We start from the raw sequence: 19,150 nt of genomic DNA on the forward strand, positions 1-19,150 counted from the left end.
TATTTTAACAGGTTATAATCCTGATCATTTTTAAAGAACTATTTACATTTTTTTATAGCTTTGCAGACTAATCATCTCCAGGAGCTGCAGCCAGTGTGAGGCTTCCTCTAATTCATAGGTCTCCAAACTTTCTAAACAAAGGGATGATTTACTGTTCTTTAGATATTAGGAGGGGGGATATGGTTGGGGGGCAGAGTAGCCAGCGGAACTAGAAAAAAGTCCCAGTGTCAGTGGGAGTAAATTATATAGTGTCTGTAGTCAGTAGAAGGAGACATAGTGTCCCATCACTGGTGTCAGTGGGTGGAAAATACATATTTGTTGGAGTCAGTGAAAGGAATGGTTCCCCCTGTTGGTGTCAGTGTTAGGAATGGCGCCTTCCTTGTTGGCGTCAGTGTTAGGAATGGTGCCCCACTTTTGTGTCAGTGAAAGGAATGGTGCCCCCCCGTTGGTGTCAGTAAAAGGAATGGTTCCTCACTGTTGTGTTAGTGAAAGGAAAGGAATAGTTCCTCACTGCTGGTGTCAGTAAAAGGAATGGTTCCCTCTGTTGGTGTCAGTGAAAGGAAAGGTGCCCCCCTTTTTGGTGTCAGTGAAAGGAAAGGTGCCCCCCTTTTTGGTGTCAGTGAAAGGAAAGGCGCCCCCCTTTTTGGTGTCAGTGAAAGGAACGGTGCCCCCCTGTTGGCGGCAGTGAAAGGAACGGTGCCCCCCTGTTGGCGGCAGTGAAAGGAACGGAGCCCCCATGTTGGCGGCAGTGAAAGGAACGGTGCCCCCCTGTTGACGGCAGTGAAAGGAACGGTGCCCCCCTGTTGGCGGCAGTGAAAGGAACGGTGCCCCCCTGTTGGCGGCAGTGAAAGGAACGGTGCCCCCCTGTTGACGGCAGTGAAAGGAATGGTACCCCCCTGTTGGTGTCAGTGAAAGGAATGGTACCCCCCTGTTGGTGTCAGTGAAAGGAATGGTGCCCCCCTGTTGGCGGCAGTGAAAGGAACGGAGCCCCCATGTTGGCGGCAGTGAAAGGAACGGAGCCCCCATGTTGGCGGCAGTGAAAGGAACGGTGCCCCCCTGTTGACGGCAGTGAAAGGAAAGGTGCCCCCCTGTTGGCGGCAGTGAAAGGAACGGTGCCCCCCTGTTGGCGGCAGTGAAAGGAACGGTGCCCCCCTGTTGATGGCAGTGAAAGGAATGGTACCCCCCTGTTGGTGTCAGTGAAAGGAATGGTACCCCCCTGTTGGTGTCAGTGAAAGGAATGGTGCCCCCCTGTTGGTGTCAGTGAAAGGAACGGTTCCCCCTGTTGGTGTCAGTGAAAGGAACGGTCCCCCCTGTTGGTGTCAGTGAAAGGAACGGTTCCCCCTGTTGGTGTCAGTGAAAGGAACGGTTCCCCCTGTTGGTGTCAGTGAAAGGAACGGTTCCCCCTGTTGGTGTCAGTGAAATGAACGGTTCCCCCTGTTGGTGTCAGTGAAAGGAATGGTGCCCCCCTGTTGGTGTCAGTGAAAGGAATGGTGCCCCCCTTGTGGGTGTGAATGGAAGGAATGGTGCCAGATAAAGGCAAGGAAAGGGCCATGTTTGTCCCACGGGCTGAGTTTGGAGACCACTGCACAAATCTGTAAATCCTGTGGGCCCATGTTGGAACATTACTGAAAACTTTTACACATTATAAGAAAGGAATGCATTAATTTAAATGATCCATTAAATGATTGCTGACACAGTGATAAACTGTTATAAAAATATTCCAACCTATATAAGCTGCAATATAGTAGTACAGTCCATCACGATCTTTTGGATTGTAAAATTTGAGGTATATGTCGGAACACAAGTCGTTTTCAGTGCAAAATACTTCCAGTCCCTACAGAAAAAAAATAAATAAATTGTAGTGAACTGCAGCAATGACAATTTAACATAAAAATCAGTCTTCTTTAAAAAGTGACAGGAAATGTTTGCATTTATCCTGGTCAAAGCTATTGCTGCCATACGCAGCTCTATGTTTTATCTCTCAGCTCGCTGGAGAGGTTTAGGTACTTGTCCATTGAATTATTGGCTTTCGATGTGGCAAACTGTTTGGAGGAACTGAAAAAGGAGTGGAGAATTGGATTAGGCCTAGAGTTATATTTTAGGGTAAGAACTGTTGTGCGCTTCAGTTGTGGCGTTCAAAATCTTGCTTGCTGCATTTTTGGTCAGTTACAAAAACTGTACCAAAAACGTCTCCCCCATGTTGAAATGCATTCAAAATGCAGCAAGAACACTTCAATAGCGCACCTGTCTTACGTTTTTGATGCAGTTTTTAAGTGTTTTCTCGCACCATTATTGGCACCTTTTTCTTTATCAGTACAATGCCAAACACACCATTTTCGGTCGCCAAAATTTCAGTGCATCTCTAGTTTTTACATACAGTGGGACCAAGAAGAACGAAGGTAGCCACCCTCTAACAGGAAGCCAGATAACAGCAGCCATAAAATAAAAGGAATGTGGAGATTACCACCAGGCTGAGAACAATAGAAAGGACTTTTCTGAGTCAGGAATACATATTTGAATAGACTTCAAGGTTTGGTTCCATTTTGAGGCATTTGCTTAAATTTTAGGAACTGGTGAGAGGAAGTGACACAAATGATTGAAACTCTGTATTCAATAAAGTGTTTCTAAATGCAAAAAGGTTTTCTAATTAAAATAATAATGCTATACCCCTTCCTCTTCTTCTGGGGTCCCCACCAGCACTCTCCGCTTCTCATTTTCTGTGTCTGCTCTCATAGCAAGCTGCTTGCTAGGTGGGCAGACGTGCAGGCTCGCTCCCAAGATGGGCTGTGTATATCCATTGACACACACAGCCCGGCTTGATCTCAGGCCCTGCTCACAGGAGGGAGAGGAGAGCTGGGGATGACGGAGGCACATAAACTGACCATGGTGTCAGGGCTCAGCAGCCATGAAAAGCGTGGTCAGTTTACAAGGGGGAGGGCAGCACCAGGCAGGATCAGCCAGGTATTTTAGATGATATAAAAATGGGCCAAATTACACAGTGCAAGCACTGTGCTGTTATTCATGCTTTAAAAGGATATCTAAAGGTTGTTTTTTTTTTTTAAACAAACAGGTCATACTTCCCTCCTCTGTGCAGATGGTTTTGCACAGAGTGGCCCCGATCCTCCTCTTCTAGGGTCCCTCAGCGGCACTGCTGGCTCCTCCTCTTCTCGAGTGCTCCGTTGGAGAGCCGCTCTCCCTCGGGGCACTTGCGTGGGCACGCTCCCGTGTCCTGCGTCTATTGACACAGACAGCAGGACTCGGCCCCGCCCCCCCAGCTCCAATGGCTGTGCTGCTATCAATCTATCCAATCAGGACCAGAGACACCGGCTGGAGCTGGTGTGCTTGTGCCCGTCACTGTAAAGACCGCGTTCAGGTAAATAAAAGGAGGACACTGGGGGTCTGCTGCATCACAGGTGGTTTTTCACCTTAATGCATAGAATGCATTAAGGTGAAAAACTTCGAGGGTTTACAACCCCTTTAAGGGAACAGGTTCAAATATTTATTTTTTTAGTGCAACAAAAGCTTTAACTTTTATAATTACTCATAAATTACCTCCACCTCCAACGCAGTCCTTTTAACTGATTGGGTAAGGGTCCGGTGGGTGGAAGTCAAGGCAGCATCACGCAAAAATAGCTGGGCTACTGAGGGCGGGCACTTGAGCAGGGTAATGGCTCATTACGGCATGGCACTGGCTGTAAAATTGGGTGAAATGTGCAGCGCTTATGTGATCATATAAACCATAACAAATAATAAGAGTACAAAAAATGTGAATAAATGATGTGCTCAAAAATACTCCAAGCAGTCCTCTATTATGACATGTGATGTCTATAAACAGAGGAACTTGGACATGTGATGTCCAAAAAAAGTCAGTGACAAACTTCAATCATGTGTGATGATAATCCTCAACCACATGTGGATATGATATAGTGACAGTCTTTAACTTCAAATATGTATGATGTAATAACAGTTGATAGTAGATCCACCACCAAAGACACCAGAAGCTGCTTACCAGAGGGATTGAACTCAAATAGGTGTCGACCTAGTGAGTCAATCAAGCTTTGTGGTATAATATACCAAGGGGATCAGATGCTCTATCCAGATATGACCTCCAGATGGACCTCTGAACAGGTGTAAAGTAGGTGTAAAGTCAGCCCCACCATTAAAAGAAAGAGGAAGGCATATAGCGTAACTCTGTATCTACCAGACGCACTTCGACTTAGAAGTCATCATCTGGGGTGCTGGACCACTGTACTGGCTGAGTATTTATAGATACTGGTTACCCCCATAACAAGTGGCAGCTCCGTCTGATTGAAAGTGCAAATTATGGAGATTACTTCCTGGTTCCTCCAAAATGGTGCCCGGGCTTGCATTTCAAGCCTCGTTTTCACATGCAGAGGTGGATTACTTCCTGGTTTTGCCAAAATGGCGCCTGGACAAGAGTTCCAAGCCTCATTTTAACATGTGAAAGAGGATGTGACATCATATGGAACAGTGACTGGTTTAACCACTTGCTGCCCGCCTGCCGTCATATGACGGCGGGATGGTGCAGCTGTTATCCTGGGCCACCGTCATATGACGGCGCAGCCTTCCAGGCAGCCCAGGGGGCGGGGGCGCGCCGCATCGCTTGGGTCCCGATGCGCGTGCCCGGCGGCCGCGATGTCCGCCGGGCACCCGCGATTGCCCAGTAACCGAGCAGGAACGTGGCTCTGTGTGTGTAAATACACAGATCCACATCCTGTCAGATGGGAGGAGACCGACGGTATGTTCCTTGTACAGAGGAACACCGATCGGTCTCCTCCCCTTGTGAATCTCCTCCCCCCACAGTTAGAATCACTCCCTAGCAACACATTAACCCCTACAGCGCCCCCTCCTGGTTAACCCCTTCATTGCCAGTCACATTTATACAGTAATCAATGCATTTTTATAGCACGGATCGCTGTATAAATGTGAATGGTCCCAAAAATGTGTCAAAATTGTCTGATGTGTCCGCCGCAATATCGCAGTCACGATAAAAATAGCAGATCGCCGCCATTACTAGTAAAAAATAATAAAAATGCTATAAATCTATCCCCTTATTTTGTAGACGCTATAACTTTTGCGCAAACCAATAAATATACGCTTATTGCGATATTTTTTACCAAAAATATGTAGAAGAATACGTATCGGCCTAAACTGAGAAAAAAAAATTGTTTAAAAAAAAAAAAAATGTGGATACTTATTATAGCAAAAAGTAAAAAATGTATATAATGGTGTTCCGCGCTTAGGACGGGCTTATAACCGAACTGCAGCCCCCCTAAAAGAGAAAGCACCAATGGTGCAATCCAATAATAGTGTAGTCTAAAGAAATAGGGGATTGGCGCTGTTCACTGATAGAGAATGATAATGAATAAATCAATAAACTATACAAACTGCTAACAAAAGGAAAACATAACCCCTCAATGTTGGGTGGATAAAACGTGTAACACAATGTAAATAATTGTTAAAAAATGGATATATGTGCTAAGAATGGTCAAAGGATGTGCAGAATACCTAAGTTGCAAAAGTTGTTATCACAAAATAAAATTGGTAAATAAAACACCAAGCATTAACAAAGGTGAATGATCAATCAGGTGTATATAAAAAAAAAAAAAAAATGTATGTGTGCAATGAAAGATATGAGTGGATATACCTAAAAAAGAGGGCAAAACACCGTGTTGCCCACTGGAAATAAATATGTGTACTGGTAAAGCTGAATCGTGTTGGAAAAATTATATGTGAAAAAATGTAAGAATATATATAAAAAATGTGGAAATATGTATAATAATCGGCATGTGATGTGCAGACAATCTAAGTGCACAAAAAACAAAAAGGTGAAAAAACCAAAAAGAAAATGAGAGTCCAAGCAACCAGATCAATTATTAAAAAATATATAAAAAGTTATTATATCCGTGAATAAAAAACAGTTCTTATGCAGCCAGCTGATATATCTTCAAAGGTTGTGGATAGGTCTGTCCCAATGAGTATATGTTGTCCCGTGTGGAGTCCCCTCTAGTGCCCCCACTCACCAGAGTGCCCAACCCCTCAAGGCTGATACACAGACCAGTTTAATAAACATATATTCGGAATCACACTATGAGGCTCTTCTCTTCTCCCTGCACATGGTAATTGTTCCGGATGGATGCCTTTTGAAAGTGATCGGGTGACACAGGTGGAAATTAGGTGGTGAAGGGGACACCAACCGCTTGGATCATCGGATCATCTACATGCTCATTACCCCTGCAGGGGTTGGGCACTCTGGTGAGTGGGGGCACTAGAGGGGACTCCACACGGGACAACATATACTCATTGGGACAGACCTATCCACAACCTTTGAAGATATATCAGCTGGCTGCATAAGAACTGTTTTTTATTCACGGATATAATAACTTTTTATATATTTTTTAATAATTGATCTGGTTGCTTGGACTCTCATTTTCTTTTTGGTTTTTTCACCTTTTTGTTTTTTGTGCACTTAGATTGTCTGCACATCACATGCCGATTATTATACATATTTCCACATTTTTTATATATATTCTTACATTTTTTCACATATAAATTTTCCAACACGATTCAGCTTTACCAGTACACATATTTATTTCCAGTGGGCAACACGGTGTTTTGCCCTCTTTTTTAGGTATATCCACTCATATCTTTCATTGCACACATACATTTTTTTTTTTTTTTTTTTTTTTTATATACACCTGATTGATCATTCACCTTTGTTAATGCTTGGTGTTTTATTTACCAATTTTATTTTGTGATAACAACTTTTGCAACTTAGGTATTCTGCACATCCTTTGACCATTCTTAGCACATATATCCATTTTTTAACAATTATTTACATTGTGTTACACGTTTTATCCACCCAACATTGAGGGGTTATGTTTTCCTTTTGTTAGCAGTTTGTATAGTTTATTGATTTATTCATTATCATTCTCTATCAGTGAACAGCGCCAATCCCCTATTTCTTTAGACTACAAAAAGTAAAAAATATTGTGTTTTTTTCAAACTTGTCACTCTTGTTTTGTTTATAGCACAAGAAATAAAAAACGCAGGGGTGATCAAATACCACCAAAAGAAAGCTCTATTAGTGAGGAAAAAATGATAAAAATTTCATTTGGGTACAGTGTAGTATGACAGCGCAATTATTATTCAAAGTGCGACAGCGCTGAAAGCTTAAAATTGGCCTGGGCAGGAAGGGGGTGAAAATGCCCTGTATGGAAGTGGTTAAACAGCCAAAAACATGGCACCGCTATTCTGGGGGACATATAGGAGCAGATGTGGCTTAAAACAGCGCAATGTCAGGTGTATATAACATCCAAACACTGCTCTAGCCTAAACATGGGCAGCACAGTGGTGTAGTGGCCAGCACCCTCACCCAGCAGCAAAAGGGTCGCCGGTTCGAATCTTGAGATTCCATGTGGCGGTAAAAAAAAAAAAAATATAAAAATGATGTAATATATATAAAAAACATATGATACTAAGGTGTGACAAATGATGGCACCCCTCAAAAAGGACACGTTATTTGTTGGATTGAGCTGATATTCGTGATAGGGACCAAACCATATATATTCAAATAAAAAATATAAGAAATCCAAAACACATTCTAAAATATATGTTATAAAAAAATTAATAAAAATACCCTCATAAAAACATTTAAAAATACTTATTAAAAAAAAAACTCATAAAAAGATATTCTAATAGGTACCAACTGGACCCTAAAGTACCAGAAATACAGAAAGGCATCATGCTTGGTTGATAAAAGCATTAATGTCCCATTCTATGTTCAACCCAAAAAGGGAGTGGGTCTGCACTTGGTGAATCCAATAAGTCTCCAAGCAAGAGACTCCCCTTGTCTTAGCTCCTCCCCTCCAAAGAGGTGTATATTTATCTATGACAAGAAACTGAGAACCAGTAAGGTCTCGTCTGTGATGCTCTCTATAATGTCGAAGCACAATATGTTTGACGTCACCACTTTTTATTTTAGCGATATGCTCGTTGACTCTAACAGAGAAAGCTCAAATTGTATGGCCCACATACTACTTCCTGCAGTGGGCAGGTAATCAGATTAACAACATGTGTGGTAGCACAAGTGCAGAATGTTTTAATGGGATATGTACAGTTTGTAGTGTTCGATTTAAACTCAAAGCTTTTACGTCTACCACAGGAATTGTATTGACATACAGTGCATTTTTTGCAGGGAAATTAACCAAATTAAGTTATGAAAAAAAGGTCGTATGGGGGGGATTTAGGATATTAGGTGCAACGAAGGCACGCCTCTAAAGATGACCTTAGGTTGTTTTGGGAGTATTTCCTTTAAAACACGGTCATTCCTAAGTATATCCCAATGTCTGTAAAAAAATACTCTTGAGATGCGGGGGATTATAAATCAGGGTTGGTTTTCGGTTGGCAAAAGACATTGTTAGCGAACACCAATCTTGAAGTTTCTTCTATGGCTGTTGTAAATGGTCCCTATGCTGTCAATAATATGGTGAACACCAGCCATTCCAGTCGCACACAACCTAAACCCCCACCTACACCTATAGGGTACTTACATGAACCTGTAGGTCATTTAGGTCCACAGAGAGGTAGGCATCCCATTTATCATACCCCTCCACTACCACACCGTGGACGGGCCAATAATCGGAATAAGAGGGGAGGTAGAGGTCGCTCCAGAGGCAACCAACACTACTATCAGACTCCTCATTATGTCAAGTATAGAAATTATGGATACAACGGGTCCCCTGTGAGAACCTATGATAATACTGAGCGTATTTCCTTTGCTTTTCATGTATTACATTTTCCATACAGAGTTACGCTATATGCCTTCCTCTTTCTTTTAATGGTGGGGCTGTCTGCCTATATTTACTGAGTCTATCCATACCTTACACCTGTTTGGAGGTCATATCTGGATAGAGCATCTGATCCCCTTGGTATATTATATCACAAAGCTTGATTGACTCACTAGGTCGACACCTATTTGAGTTCAATCCCTCTGGTAAGCAGCTTCTGGTGTCTTTGGTGGTGGATCTACTATCAACTGTTATTACATCATACATATTTTAAGTTAAAGACTATCATTATAACATATCCACATGTGGTTGAAGATTATCATCACATATGACTGAAGTTTGTCACTGACTTTTTTTGGACATCACATGTCCAAGTTCCTCTATTTATAGACATCACATGTCATAATAGAGGACTGCTTGGAGTATTTTTGAGCCCATCATTTATTATTCACCTTTTTTTGTACTCATTTGTTATGGTTTATATGATCACATAAGCGCTGCACATTTCACCCAATTTGTCATTTTTGCAACTTTATCCAATACTGTGCTGGCTGCTTTAGTTTTTTAAATTTTTGTTTGATTTCTTTTATAGATAGCGCGGTATATATGTGTTTATAATTTACAGTACTGGCTGTAAAATACTAATCTTTTTTTTTAGCCATTATCAGCACTTTTTTTTTTTTAATAAGCAAAATATAGATATACCTATTTTTGCCTGATAATTTTCGGCCGCCGATAGCTAAAACATTGGATTATGGGCAAGGTCAACTGTGGAAACCCTTTGTTTTTGTTTTTTAAACATATTTTCAAAGCAAAACACCATGCACTGACCATCTGTGCCAAGTTCTCGGTGCTGGAAATCAATATATCAGACACAGTTTACAGGTTTTTTTTATGCATGCAACATACAGTATTCTCACAGTATCAGTATCTCGCCTCACATTTTTGTAAATATTGTATAATATCTCTTCATGTGACAACACTGAAGAAATGACAGTTTGCTACAATGTAAAGTAGTGAGTGTACAGCTTCTACAACAGGGTAAATTTGCTGTCCCCTCAAAATAACTCAACAAACAGCCATTAAGCCCAATTAGCCATTTTCCCTGCCTGGTGTCATGTGACTCATTAGTGTTACAAGGTCTCAGGTGTGTTAAATTTGGCTTTAACGCTCTCACTCTCTCATACTGGTCACTGGAAGTTTAACATGGCCCCTTATGGCAAAAAACTCTGAGGATCTGAAAAAAAGAATTGTTGCTCTACATAAAGATGGCCTAGGCTATAAGAAGATTGCCAAGACCGTGACACTAAGCTGCAGCAAGGTGGCCAAGATCCTATAGCGGTTTAACAGGACAGGTTCCACTCAGAACAGGCCTTGCCATGGCCAACCAAAGAAGTTGAGTGCACGTGCTCAGCGTCATATCCAGAGGTTATCTTTGGGAAATAGACGTATGAGTTCTGCCAGCATTGCTGCAGAGGTTGAAGGGGTGGGGGGTCAGCCTGTCAGTGCTCAAACCATACGCCGCACACTGAATCAAATTGGTTTGCATGGCTGTCGTCCCACAAAGAAGCCTCTACTAAAGATGATGCACAAGAAATCCTGCAAACAATTTGCTGAAGACAAGCAAACTAAGGACATGGATTACTGGAACCATGTCCTGTGGTCGGATGAGACCAAGATAACCTTATTTGGTTCAGATGGTGTCAAGCGTGTGCGGCGGCAACCAGGCGAGGAGTACAAAGACAAGTGTGTCTTGCCTACAGTCAAGCATGGTGGTGGGAGTGTCATGGTCTGGGGCTGCATAAGTGCTGCCGGCACCAGGGAGCTACAGTTCATTGAGGGAACCATGAATGCCAAAATGTACTGTGACATACTAAAGCCGAGCATGGTCCCCTCCCTTCGGAGACTGGGCCGCAGGGCAGTATTCCAACATGATAACAACCCCAAAAATACCTCCAAGACGACCATTGACTTTCTAAAGAAGCTGAGGGTAACGGTGATGGACTGGCCAAGCATGTCTCCAGACCTAAACCCTATTGAGCATCTGTGGGGCATCCTCAAATCGGAAAGGTGGAGGAGCGCAAGGTCTCTAACATCCACCAGCTCTGTGATGTCGTCATGGAGGAGTGGAAGAGGAGTCCAGTGAAGCTCTGGTGAACTCCATGCCCACGAGGGTTAAGGCAGTGCTGAAAAATAATGGTGGCCACACAAAATATTGACACTTTGAGCCCAATTAGGACATTTTCACTTAGGGGTGTACTCACTCACTTTTGTTGCCAGCGGTTTAGACATTAATGGCTGTGTGCTGAGTTATTTTGAGGGGACAGTAAATTTAAACTGTTATACAAGCTGTACACTACACTGTAGCAAAGCGTCATTTCTTCAGCGTTGTCACATGAAAAGATATAATAAAATATTTACAAAAATGTGAGGGGTGTACTCACTTTTGTGAGATACTGCATCTACAAAACAACTACTGTAGACTGTGATCAATGTTTTTTGTTTCAAACTAGCAGACCGTAGTGATCTCAACCAAAAGCATCCATTCAGGTCTATGACAATGTGTCTGTGTAGTCCAACACTCTACATATTATATACAGAAGAGCGCTCCACTTTATGATGACATGTTGTCTACTACTATATATTTTTCCATAAGAAAAAGAACACTGATAAAATAATGAGGCAAATGAAAATCTGTCGTCCTAAGCCCCTTAAATTCTGCCATATTCAGCTCTGGCCTATGAGTCTACAGATCTTGGTCTATTCTCATTATTCAGTACACATTATTCAAGTCACATGACCTCTTCCATTCCCATGATCTACCTGTTCATGCCGCATATAGAATGAGATTGTCATTCATTGTGCTAGAAAGTAGCCCACTACTGTACTCTTGTACAATAATGGAATGACTATGGTACCCCCTTCACTACATTTAAAACCAAGCGGCATATGTAGAGCCATACATAATTATATCTATAGGAGGTATAGCGCTATGTCATCAAAAGAAAAGATTACGTTTATCTAAATACATCCCCAACAAACTTACCATGGGCATTAGCATGTGTCTTCTTTTGTATATTCTCCGTATATCAGCCAAACTAATGCACATAACAGGTTTCTAGAAAAAAAACAAACAGGCAAACATTTTATTTACAAATTTAACTGCATTTTGGTACTTCGAGATAAATAATTTGCAGGATAAAACAGTCCTTGCTACTATAATCCTGTTTCCCTATAGGATAAGTTCACCTTCATAAAAGAAAATAATAAATGCACATCTTTTGGTAGGTAAAAAAAAAGTGCATTTATTATTTTTATTTTTTTTACTAGGAGTCTGCAAAGGATTACACCCGAAATTAGTAGATCATGGATGCAATGGAGGACCCCTGCAGACTGTCTGTAAGCTACCTACATCATACGGGCAGGCAGCTACACACTGACAGGAAGAAACAGTGAACTACCTAGAGCGCTCAACAGGGCCCTGGTAGTTCATTGAGAACTACAAGTCGACAGCCGCGAAAGCTATCGGTACTTGTAGTTCTCTCATTCACAGAACTAAATGAATGACGCGGCCGGGTGGGCAGAGCCACAAACGCCCCCCCCCCCTTTTTTTTTACTTTGTGACAGCGAGTTCAGGAAGAAGAATGGGGATTGGCTGCAGCAGTATGAACATGTTACATGTTCCTATCTATGAAAAAACATCGGGGAGAATAGGGGAATTGGGACTTTGTATGAAGCACACAGTCGCAGGGAAAACAACTATCAATATATGTATATTTGTGAATCCGTTTATTGTAGTACAATTAGACTATGTATAACAAAGTAAAAATCAATAATTGATAGTAGTAATAAATAACCCATCAAAATTCATTAATATACACATGTACATGTAAATGTTAACTTTGTTATACATAGTGTATTTGTACCACAATCAACGTATTCAGAAATGTACATATATTGATTGTATGAAGCACACAGTCGCAGGGAAAAAAAAATATTACTATATGTACATTTGTGAATACGTTTATTGTAGTACAATTAGACTTTGTATAACAAAGTTAACATTTACATTTACGTGTGTATATGTGTGTATATATATATATATATATATATATATATATACACACACACACACATACACATATGAATTTTAATGGGTTATTTATTACTATTATCAAGTATTGCTTTTTACTTTGTTATCCATAGTCTAATTGTACTACAATAAACAGATTCACAAATATACATATATTGATATTTGTTTCCCTGCGACTGTGTGCTTCATACAAAGTCCCACTTGCCCTATTCCCCCCCTCATATTTTTCCAAAGATAGGGATAGAGGTACATGACTCCTATTGGTCATGACCTCATATAAAGTCCCAAACAATTGCTCTTTTTTTCAATCTAATATATATTAGGGATGGAAGCATGCAGTCATGCTATAATTTATAATTTAGTACCAGCATGTACATCATGCCTATAAATGGCCCTTTATTTTAATTATTATTCCACATATAATTTGTATCTCCTTTTCTCCTTTTTACTCCCTTCTTTGCTGGTATGCACCAGAGGTATGATTGCACATGGGATGTGTTAGCCCGCTCCCCCTTACTAACTACATATACGGCGGTCATTTGTTATTATGCTGTGTTTTGGAGGCCCACTTAAGCCTGTTCCTTGCTAAGCCAGTGTCCTGGTCGGATTCTCTCACACACAATGCACTCCAGTGGATCTTGGAATCTCTATGCTCTATTATGAGGTAGTATCACTTATCCAGGGTTTCACTTTTTGATGGTTCAACTGTATGCTCCTTTTTTTGAGTCATCTAGTTCTTTAGATGGTCATTTATTCACTTATTCGCTCACTTATTCCCACTTCTTTCTGATATGAGGGTTCTGTCACATTCACTAGTATATTACATTTCCTCTAAATCCTGTTGTGAATATGGGACACTCTGTGCACTATGGAGGTTTACATATTTGTTATTGTTCACAGAAACCCTCAACAGACATTAATATCTCCATCCCCAGAGGGATCTGGCCTTCCATGGATGCCTGTCCACCTTGGGGGAGGCTCTGGGATGGGTTGCAATCATGGATCACAATCCCAGAGTTCCCAGGAATGACGTCACCCTTGGGCCTCCGGCTCTCACCGTGCCTCCTATACACAGCAGACCTGTTTGCAAGTACTACTATGGGGTTGATTCAATTCCATTATGTGCATCATTTCCTCTGATATATGCCAACTACTTATGGGCATTTATGTACTTTATTTTAGATTTATACCACATGCCTGCTCCTGGAGAGTGGTAACACCAAACCACGAAACGCGCCAAGCTAATTAGAAGCAGTGTTTGTACTTACATATTCTCTACAATGATTATGCCACAATTTACATACTTGTGGCTCTAGGATTGAGATACCACCATTGTAGGGTTTCTTTCCCATCAAATTTAATGCGGATTAGAGAGCTTGGAGGTCATCTCAATATTTGTAGATGTCGCTGTAATATGTTAACATTTACATGTATATATATGAATTTTATGGGTATTTATTACTACTATCAATTATTGCTTTTTACAATGTTATACATAGTCTAATTGTACTACAATAAACATATTCACAAATATACATATATTGATAGTTTTCCCTGCGACTGTGTGCTTCATACAAAGTTCCACTTGCCCTATTCTCCCCCCCCTATATTTTTCCATAGATAGGGGTGGAGGTACATGACTCCTAATGGTCATGACCTCATATAAAGTCCCAAACAATTGTTCTCTTTTTTAATGTTACATGTTCCACCCTAAAAACGGGTGGAACCGGTAACATGTTCCCGAAGTTGAACTTATCTTTTAAAGTAAACCTGTCCATTCTATGATACTAACCATTACAATATCTCTATTGGTCATCTCATGAGCACCCATTGTGTTCTACAGTATATCTCATTGTGCCCTATATGAATACATTAGGCAAAAATCACTAAAGCTATGAATGAATATCACTCTCTCATGACTTATTTTCAGCAATGAGGGCTGGGAATAAAAGTCTGAATAAAACGATAGCAAAGATCTAGCTTAGTAATGCTGAGATCTGACAAGCCCCCTTCCACTGCATACACCTTTCTATTGGTGCATTATTATGATGGGAGATCTAGCTGACCAAGGGCCAGCTCATCCATGTCTTTATGGACCTTGCTTTGTGCAGTGGTGCGCAGTCATGTTGGAACAGGGAGGGTCCATCCCCAAACCGTTCCCACAAAGTTGGGAGCATGAAATTGTCCAAAATGTCTTGGTATGCTGATGCCTTAAAGAGGTTGTAAACCCTAACCCCTCCCCCCTAAATAAAACCTATAAGACAAAAGCATAAAAAAGATAGTATGCATTGCATACTAGCTCATAATGAAATACTTACCTTAGAACGAAGCCCTGCAGTGGCGCCTGCACACCGCTGAGACGGCTGACATCTTCCCCGGTGTTTCTTTCAGGTTCATAGGCTCCGGCGCTGTGATTGGCCAGAGCCGCGATGACGTCACAGCACAGGGCCCTGAAGAAACATCAGAAGCAGCTGTTCCTTCAGAGCGCATGCGCCAATGACATCGGTAATTATCTTCTAAACTGTGCAAGTTTAGGAGATACTTACAGTACCTAAAATTAAGCCTTATTACAGGCTTACCTGTAGGTACAATTAAACAAGAAGACTTTACTTCCTCTTTAAAAGTTCCCTTCACAGGAACTAAGGGGCCAAGCCCAACCCCTGAAAAGCAACCCCACATCATAATCACTTTTCCACCAAATGATTTGAACCCATGCACAAAGCAAGGTCCATAAAGTCATGGATGAGCGAGTTTGGGGTGGAGGAACTTAACTGGCCTGCCTGAGTCCTGACCTCAACACGATAGAACACCTTTGGGATGGATTAGAGCAGAGACTGCGAAACAGGCCTTCTCATCCAACATCAGTGCCTGACCTCACAAATGCGCTTCTGGAAGAATAGTCACACATTCCCATAGATACACTTCTAAACCTTGTGGACGGACAGCCTTCTCAGAAGAGTTGACGCTGTTATAGCTGAAAAGGGTGGGCATTGAATACATGGGAAGTAATTTGCTGTGCTTTGTGCACAGTTTATACATGGCTAACCACTTCTAAGCTGGGCACACAAGGACCGAATATCGGCCAGTATATGTCGGTTCAACAAGAACCAGCTGACATGCGATCAGTATGTACAGATGTACACTAATGGCTGCAAGCACTGATTGGTGTGTTCTGGTGGGGAAGGGGGGGTGGGTTGGTATTGGTCCCTATGTTAGAACACAAAGGCACATCGAGGGAGATCACCGCACTAACATCGTGGGAGTTAGTTCAGCGATCTGTCCATTTTTTTTCATTCAGCCCGCTGTGTTGAACGAAAAAAAGAAAACATTACATTTGCACCAGGCTTAAGACACAATGTATTAGTATGGCTGTGAAATGTTCTTATGAAGATTGTCTATTGAATATGGATTTTATTATGTTATACAGTCAGGTCCATAAATATTGGGACATTTACACAATTCTAATCTTTTTGGCTCTATACACCACCACAATGGATTTGAAATGAAATGAACAAGATGTGCTTTAACTGCAGACTTTCAGCTTTAATTTGAGGGTATTTACATCCAAATCAGGTGAACGGTGTAGGCATTACAACAGTTTGTATATGTGCCTCCCACTTTTTAAGGGATCAAAAGTAATGGCACAGATTAACAATCATCCATAAAACTTTCACTTTTTAATACTTGGTTGCAAATCCTTTGCAGTCAATTACAGCCTGAAGTCTGGAAGGCATAGACATCACCAGACGCTGGATTTCATCCCTGGTGATGCTCTGCCAGGCCTCTACTGCAACTGTCTTCAGTTCTTGCTTGTTCTTGGGGTATTTTCCCTTCAGTCTTGTCTTCAGCAAGTGAAATGCATGCTCAATCGGATTCAGGTCAGGTGATTGACTTGGCCATTGCATAACATTCCACTTCTTTCCCTTAAAAAACTCTTTGGTTGCTTTCGCAGTATGCTTCGGGTCATTGTCCATCTGCACTGTGAAGCGCCGTCCAATGAGCTCTGAAGCATTTTGCTGAATATGAGTAGAATTCATCCTGCTGCTTTTGTCAGCAGTCACATCATCAATAAATACAAGGAGAACCAGTTCCATTGGCAGCCATACATACATCACACCATGACACTACCACCACCATGCTTCGCTGATGAGGTGGTATGCTTTGGATCATGAGCAGTTCCTTTTCTTCTACATAGTCTTCTCTTCCCATCACTCTGGTACAAGTTGATCTCTGTCTGATCTGTCCATAGGATGTTGTTCCATCACTGTGAAGGCTTTTTTAGATGTCGTTTGGCAAACTCTAATCTGGCCTTCCTGTTTTTGAGGCTCACCAATGGTTTACATCTTATGATGAACCCTCTTCACTCTGGTGAAGTCTTCTCTTGATTGTTGACTTTGACACACATACACCTACCTCCTGGAGAGTGTTCTTGATCTGGCCAGCTGTTGTGAAGGGTGTTTTCTTCACCAGGGAAAGAATTCTTTGGTCATCCACCACAGTTGTTTTCCATGGTCTTCCGGGGTCTTTTGGTGTTGCTGAGCTCACAGGTGCGTTCTTTCTTTTTAAGGATGTTCCAAACAGTTGATTTGGCCACACCTAATGTTTTTGCTATCTCTCTGATGGGTCTGTTTTGTTTTTTCAGCCTAATGATGGCTTGCTTCACTGATAGTGACAGCTCTTTGGATCTCATATTGAGAATTGACAGCAACAGATTCCAAATGCAAATAGCACACTTGAAATGAACTCTGGACCTTTTATCTGCTCCTTTTAAATGGGATAATGAGGGAATAACACACACCTGGCCATGGAACAGCTGAGCAGCCAATTGTCCAATTACTTTTGGTCCCCTAAAAAGTGGGAGGCACATATACAAACTGTTGTCATTCCTACACCGTTCACCTGATTTGGATGTAAATACCCTCACATTAAAGCTGAAAGTCTGCAGTTAAAGCACATCTTGTTTGTTTCATTTCAAATCCATTGTGGTGGTATATAGAGCCAAAAAGATTAGAATTGTGTCGATGTCCCAATATTTATGGACCTGACTGTAGATGTTCTAATTGAAATACAATTGTGGTCGAACAAAAGATAGATCTAAAAATCACCTGAGACTAGAGTGTCATATTTGTATTTATTCCCACTAATTTTTGGAAGTGATTTGATACTGACAATTTACATGTTGAAATCTACAGTGAAGAAAGATAAATGACAATATTGACTTACTGGATAGCCATTTAATGGCTGAAAGTAGAGGTATTTGTCTGTTATACACACATGTCCCGGATTGGTGACCAACGGCGTTACCATTTCTGCTAGGCATTCCATGTGAGAGGTTTCAGATACACTTTGAAAGCTGTAAGGGAATTTTAGGATATCTGAATATTACAATTGCAAAGCTCCTTAGAAAAGATTTAAAAGCGTAATATATTTACCAACCTATTTTTATCAAATGACGATCTTGCTAAACGTGATTGTAAAATGGCAGTTATCTAGTGAATAAAAAGAGAAGCTTTTTTATTTTGCACCAAAAAACCAAAACCCCAATCAATGCGGTTTGTAAAACGTATTCAGGTCTTACCATGGCTGTCTGGTCACCGAGTTTCTCCAGGCGAGAAGCTCTTTGTAGCTGTAAGAATAAAAAAAAAAATTCAATTGTTTACCCATTTAATTGTCAACCCCTACACCCACAAAAAAAAAAAAAAAAAAAGACAATGCTAATATACAAATGTTTTACTTATGCTGTAACATAGCCTGCCATGCACTTTCTTTTAGTATGCCCCTGGGCTATCTATCTGAAAGACCTAGTATGTAGCCCAATAGATAATTAAAGGGGCACACAGTAGGCAGGCAACGTTGTTGCCAATTGCTTGGCAGTGGCTAAGCATTGTCTCCATGGAACAAGAATTGCTGTTACTAAGAGGATCTACAATCAAAAAACTTCACAAAAAATCAAATTGCCTAAGAAAACTGTATACAGTGGGACATGATAACATTTCATATCTGAGAGTACAGTATACAGGAACTGATTCATAGACAATGGGTTATATGATTCCATCTTTAGGTGATTGGACACTGGCAAAGGTTTTGCTGGGAACTGGTCCTCCCCTGTATACCCATTTAACCCCACCCTTTGTGTGAGGCCTGTACTGACTCTGAAATATGGAATTTATAGGTACGTCGTAATTCCTCTGATCTTTATTATACAGTACAAGACACAGGAATTGATTCTTAGGCAATGGGATATCCT

General features: G+C 41.2%; 1 protein-coding gene across 1 annotated transcript in view; it reads right to left on the reverse strand.

Annotated features, from left to right (window-relative positions):
- The window catches only part of NSMAF (neutral sphingomyelinase activation associated factor), a 205,431-nt gene that overhangs the window by 91,239 nt on the left and 95,042 nt on the right, over nucleotides 1–19,150 (reverse strand). The window contains exons 8-12 of the mRNA XM_073631669.1: nucleotides 18,482–18,529; nucleotides 18,340–18,392; nucleotides 18,127–18,256; nucleotides 11,857–11,928; nucleotides 1,726–1,834 (exon numbers count right to left, since the gene is read on the reverse strand). Coding sequence (XP_073487770.1) covers nucleotides 1,726–1,834; nucleotides 11,857–11,928; nucleotides 18,127–18,256; nucleotides 18,340–18,392; nucleotides 18,482–18,529 — 412 coding nt within the window. The remainder of the gene's footprint in view (nucleotides 1–1,725; nucleotides 1,835–11,856; nucleotides 11,929–18,126; nucleotides 18,257–18,339; nucleotides 18,393–18,481; nucleotides 18,530–19,150) is intronic.

Source organism: Aquarana catesbeiana, linkage group LG05 (assembly GCF_042186555.1).
Source record: "Aquarana catesbeiana isolate 2022-GZ linkage group LG05, ASM4218655v1, whole genome shotgun sequence".
NCBI lineage: Eukaryota > Metazoa > Chordata > Amphibia > Anura > Ranidae > Aquarana > Aquarana catesbeiana.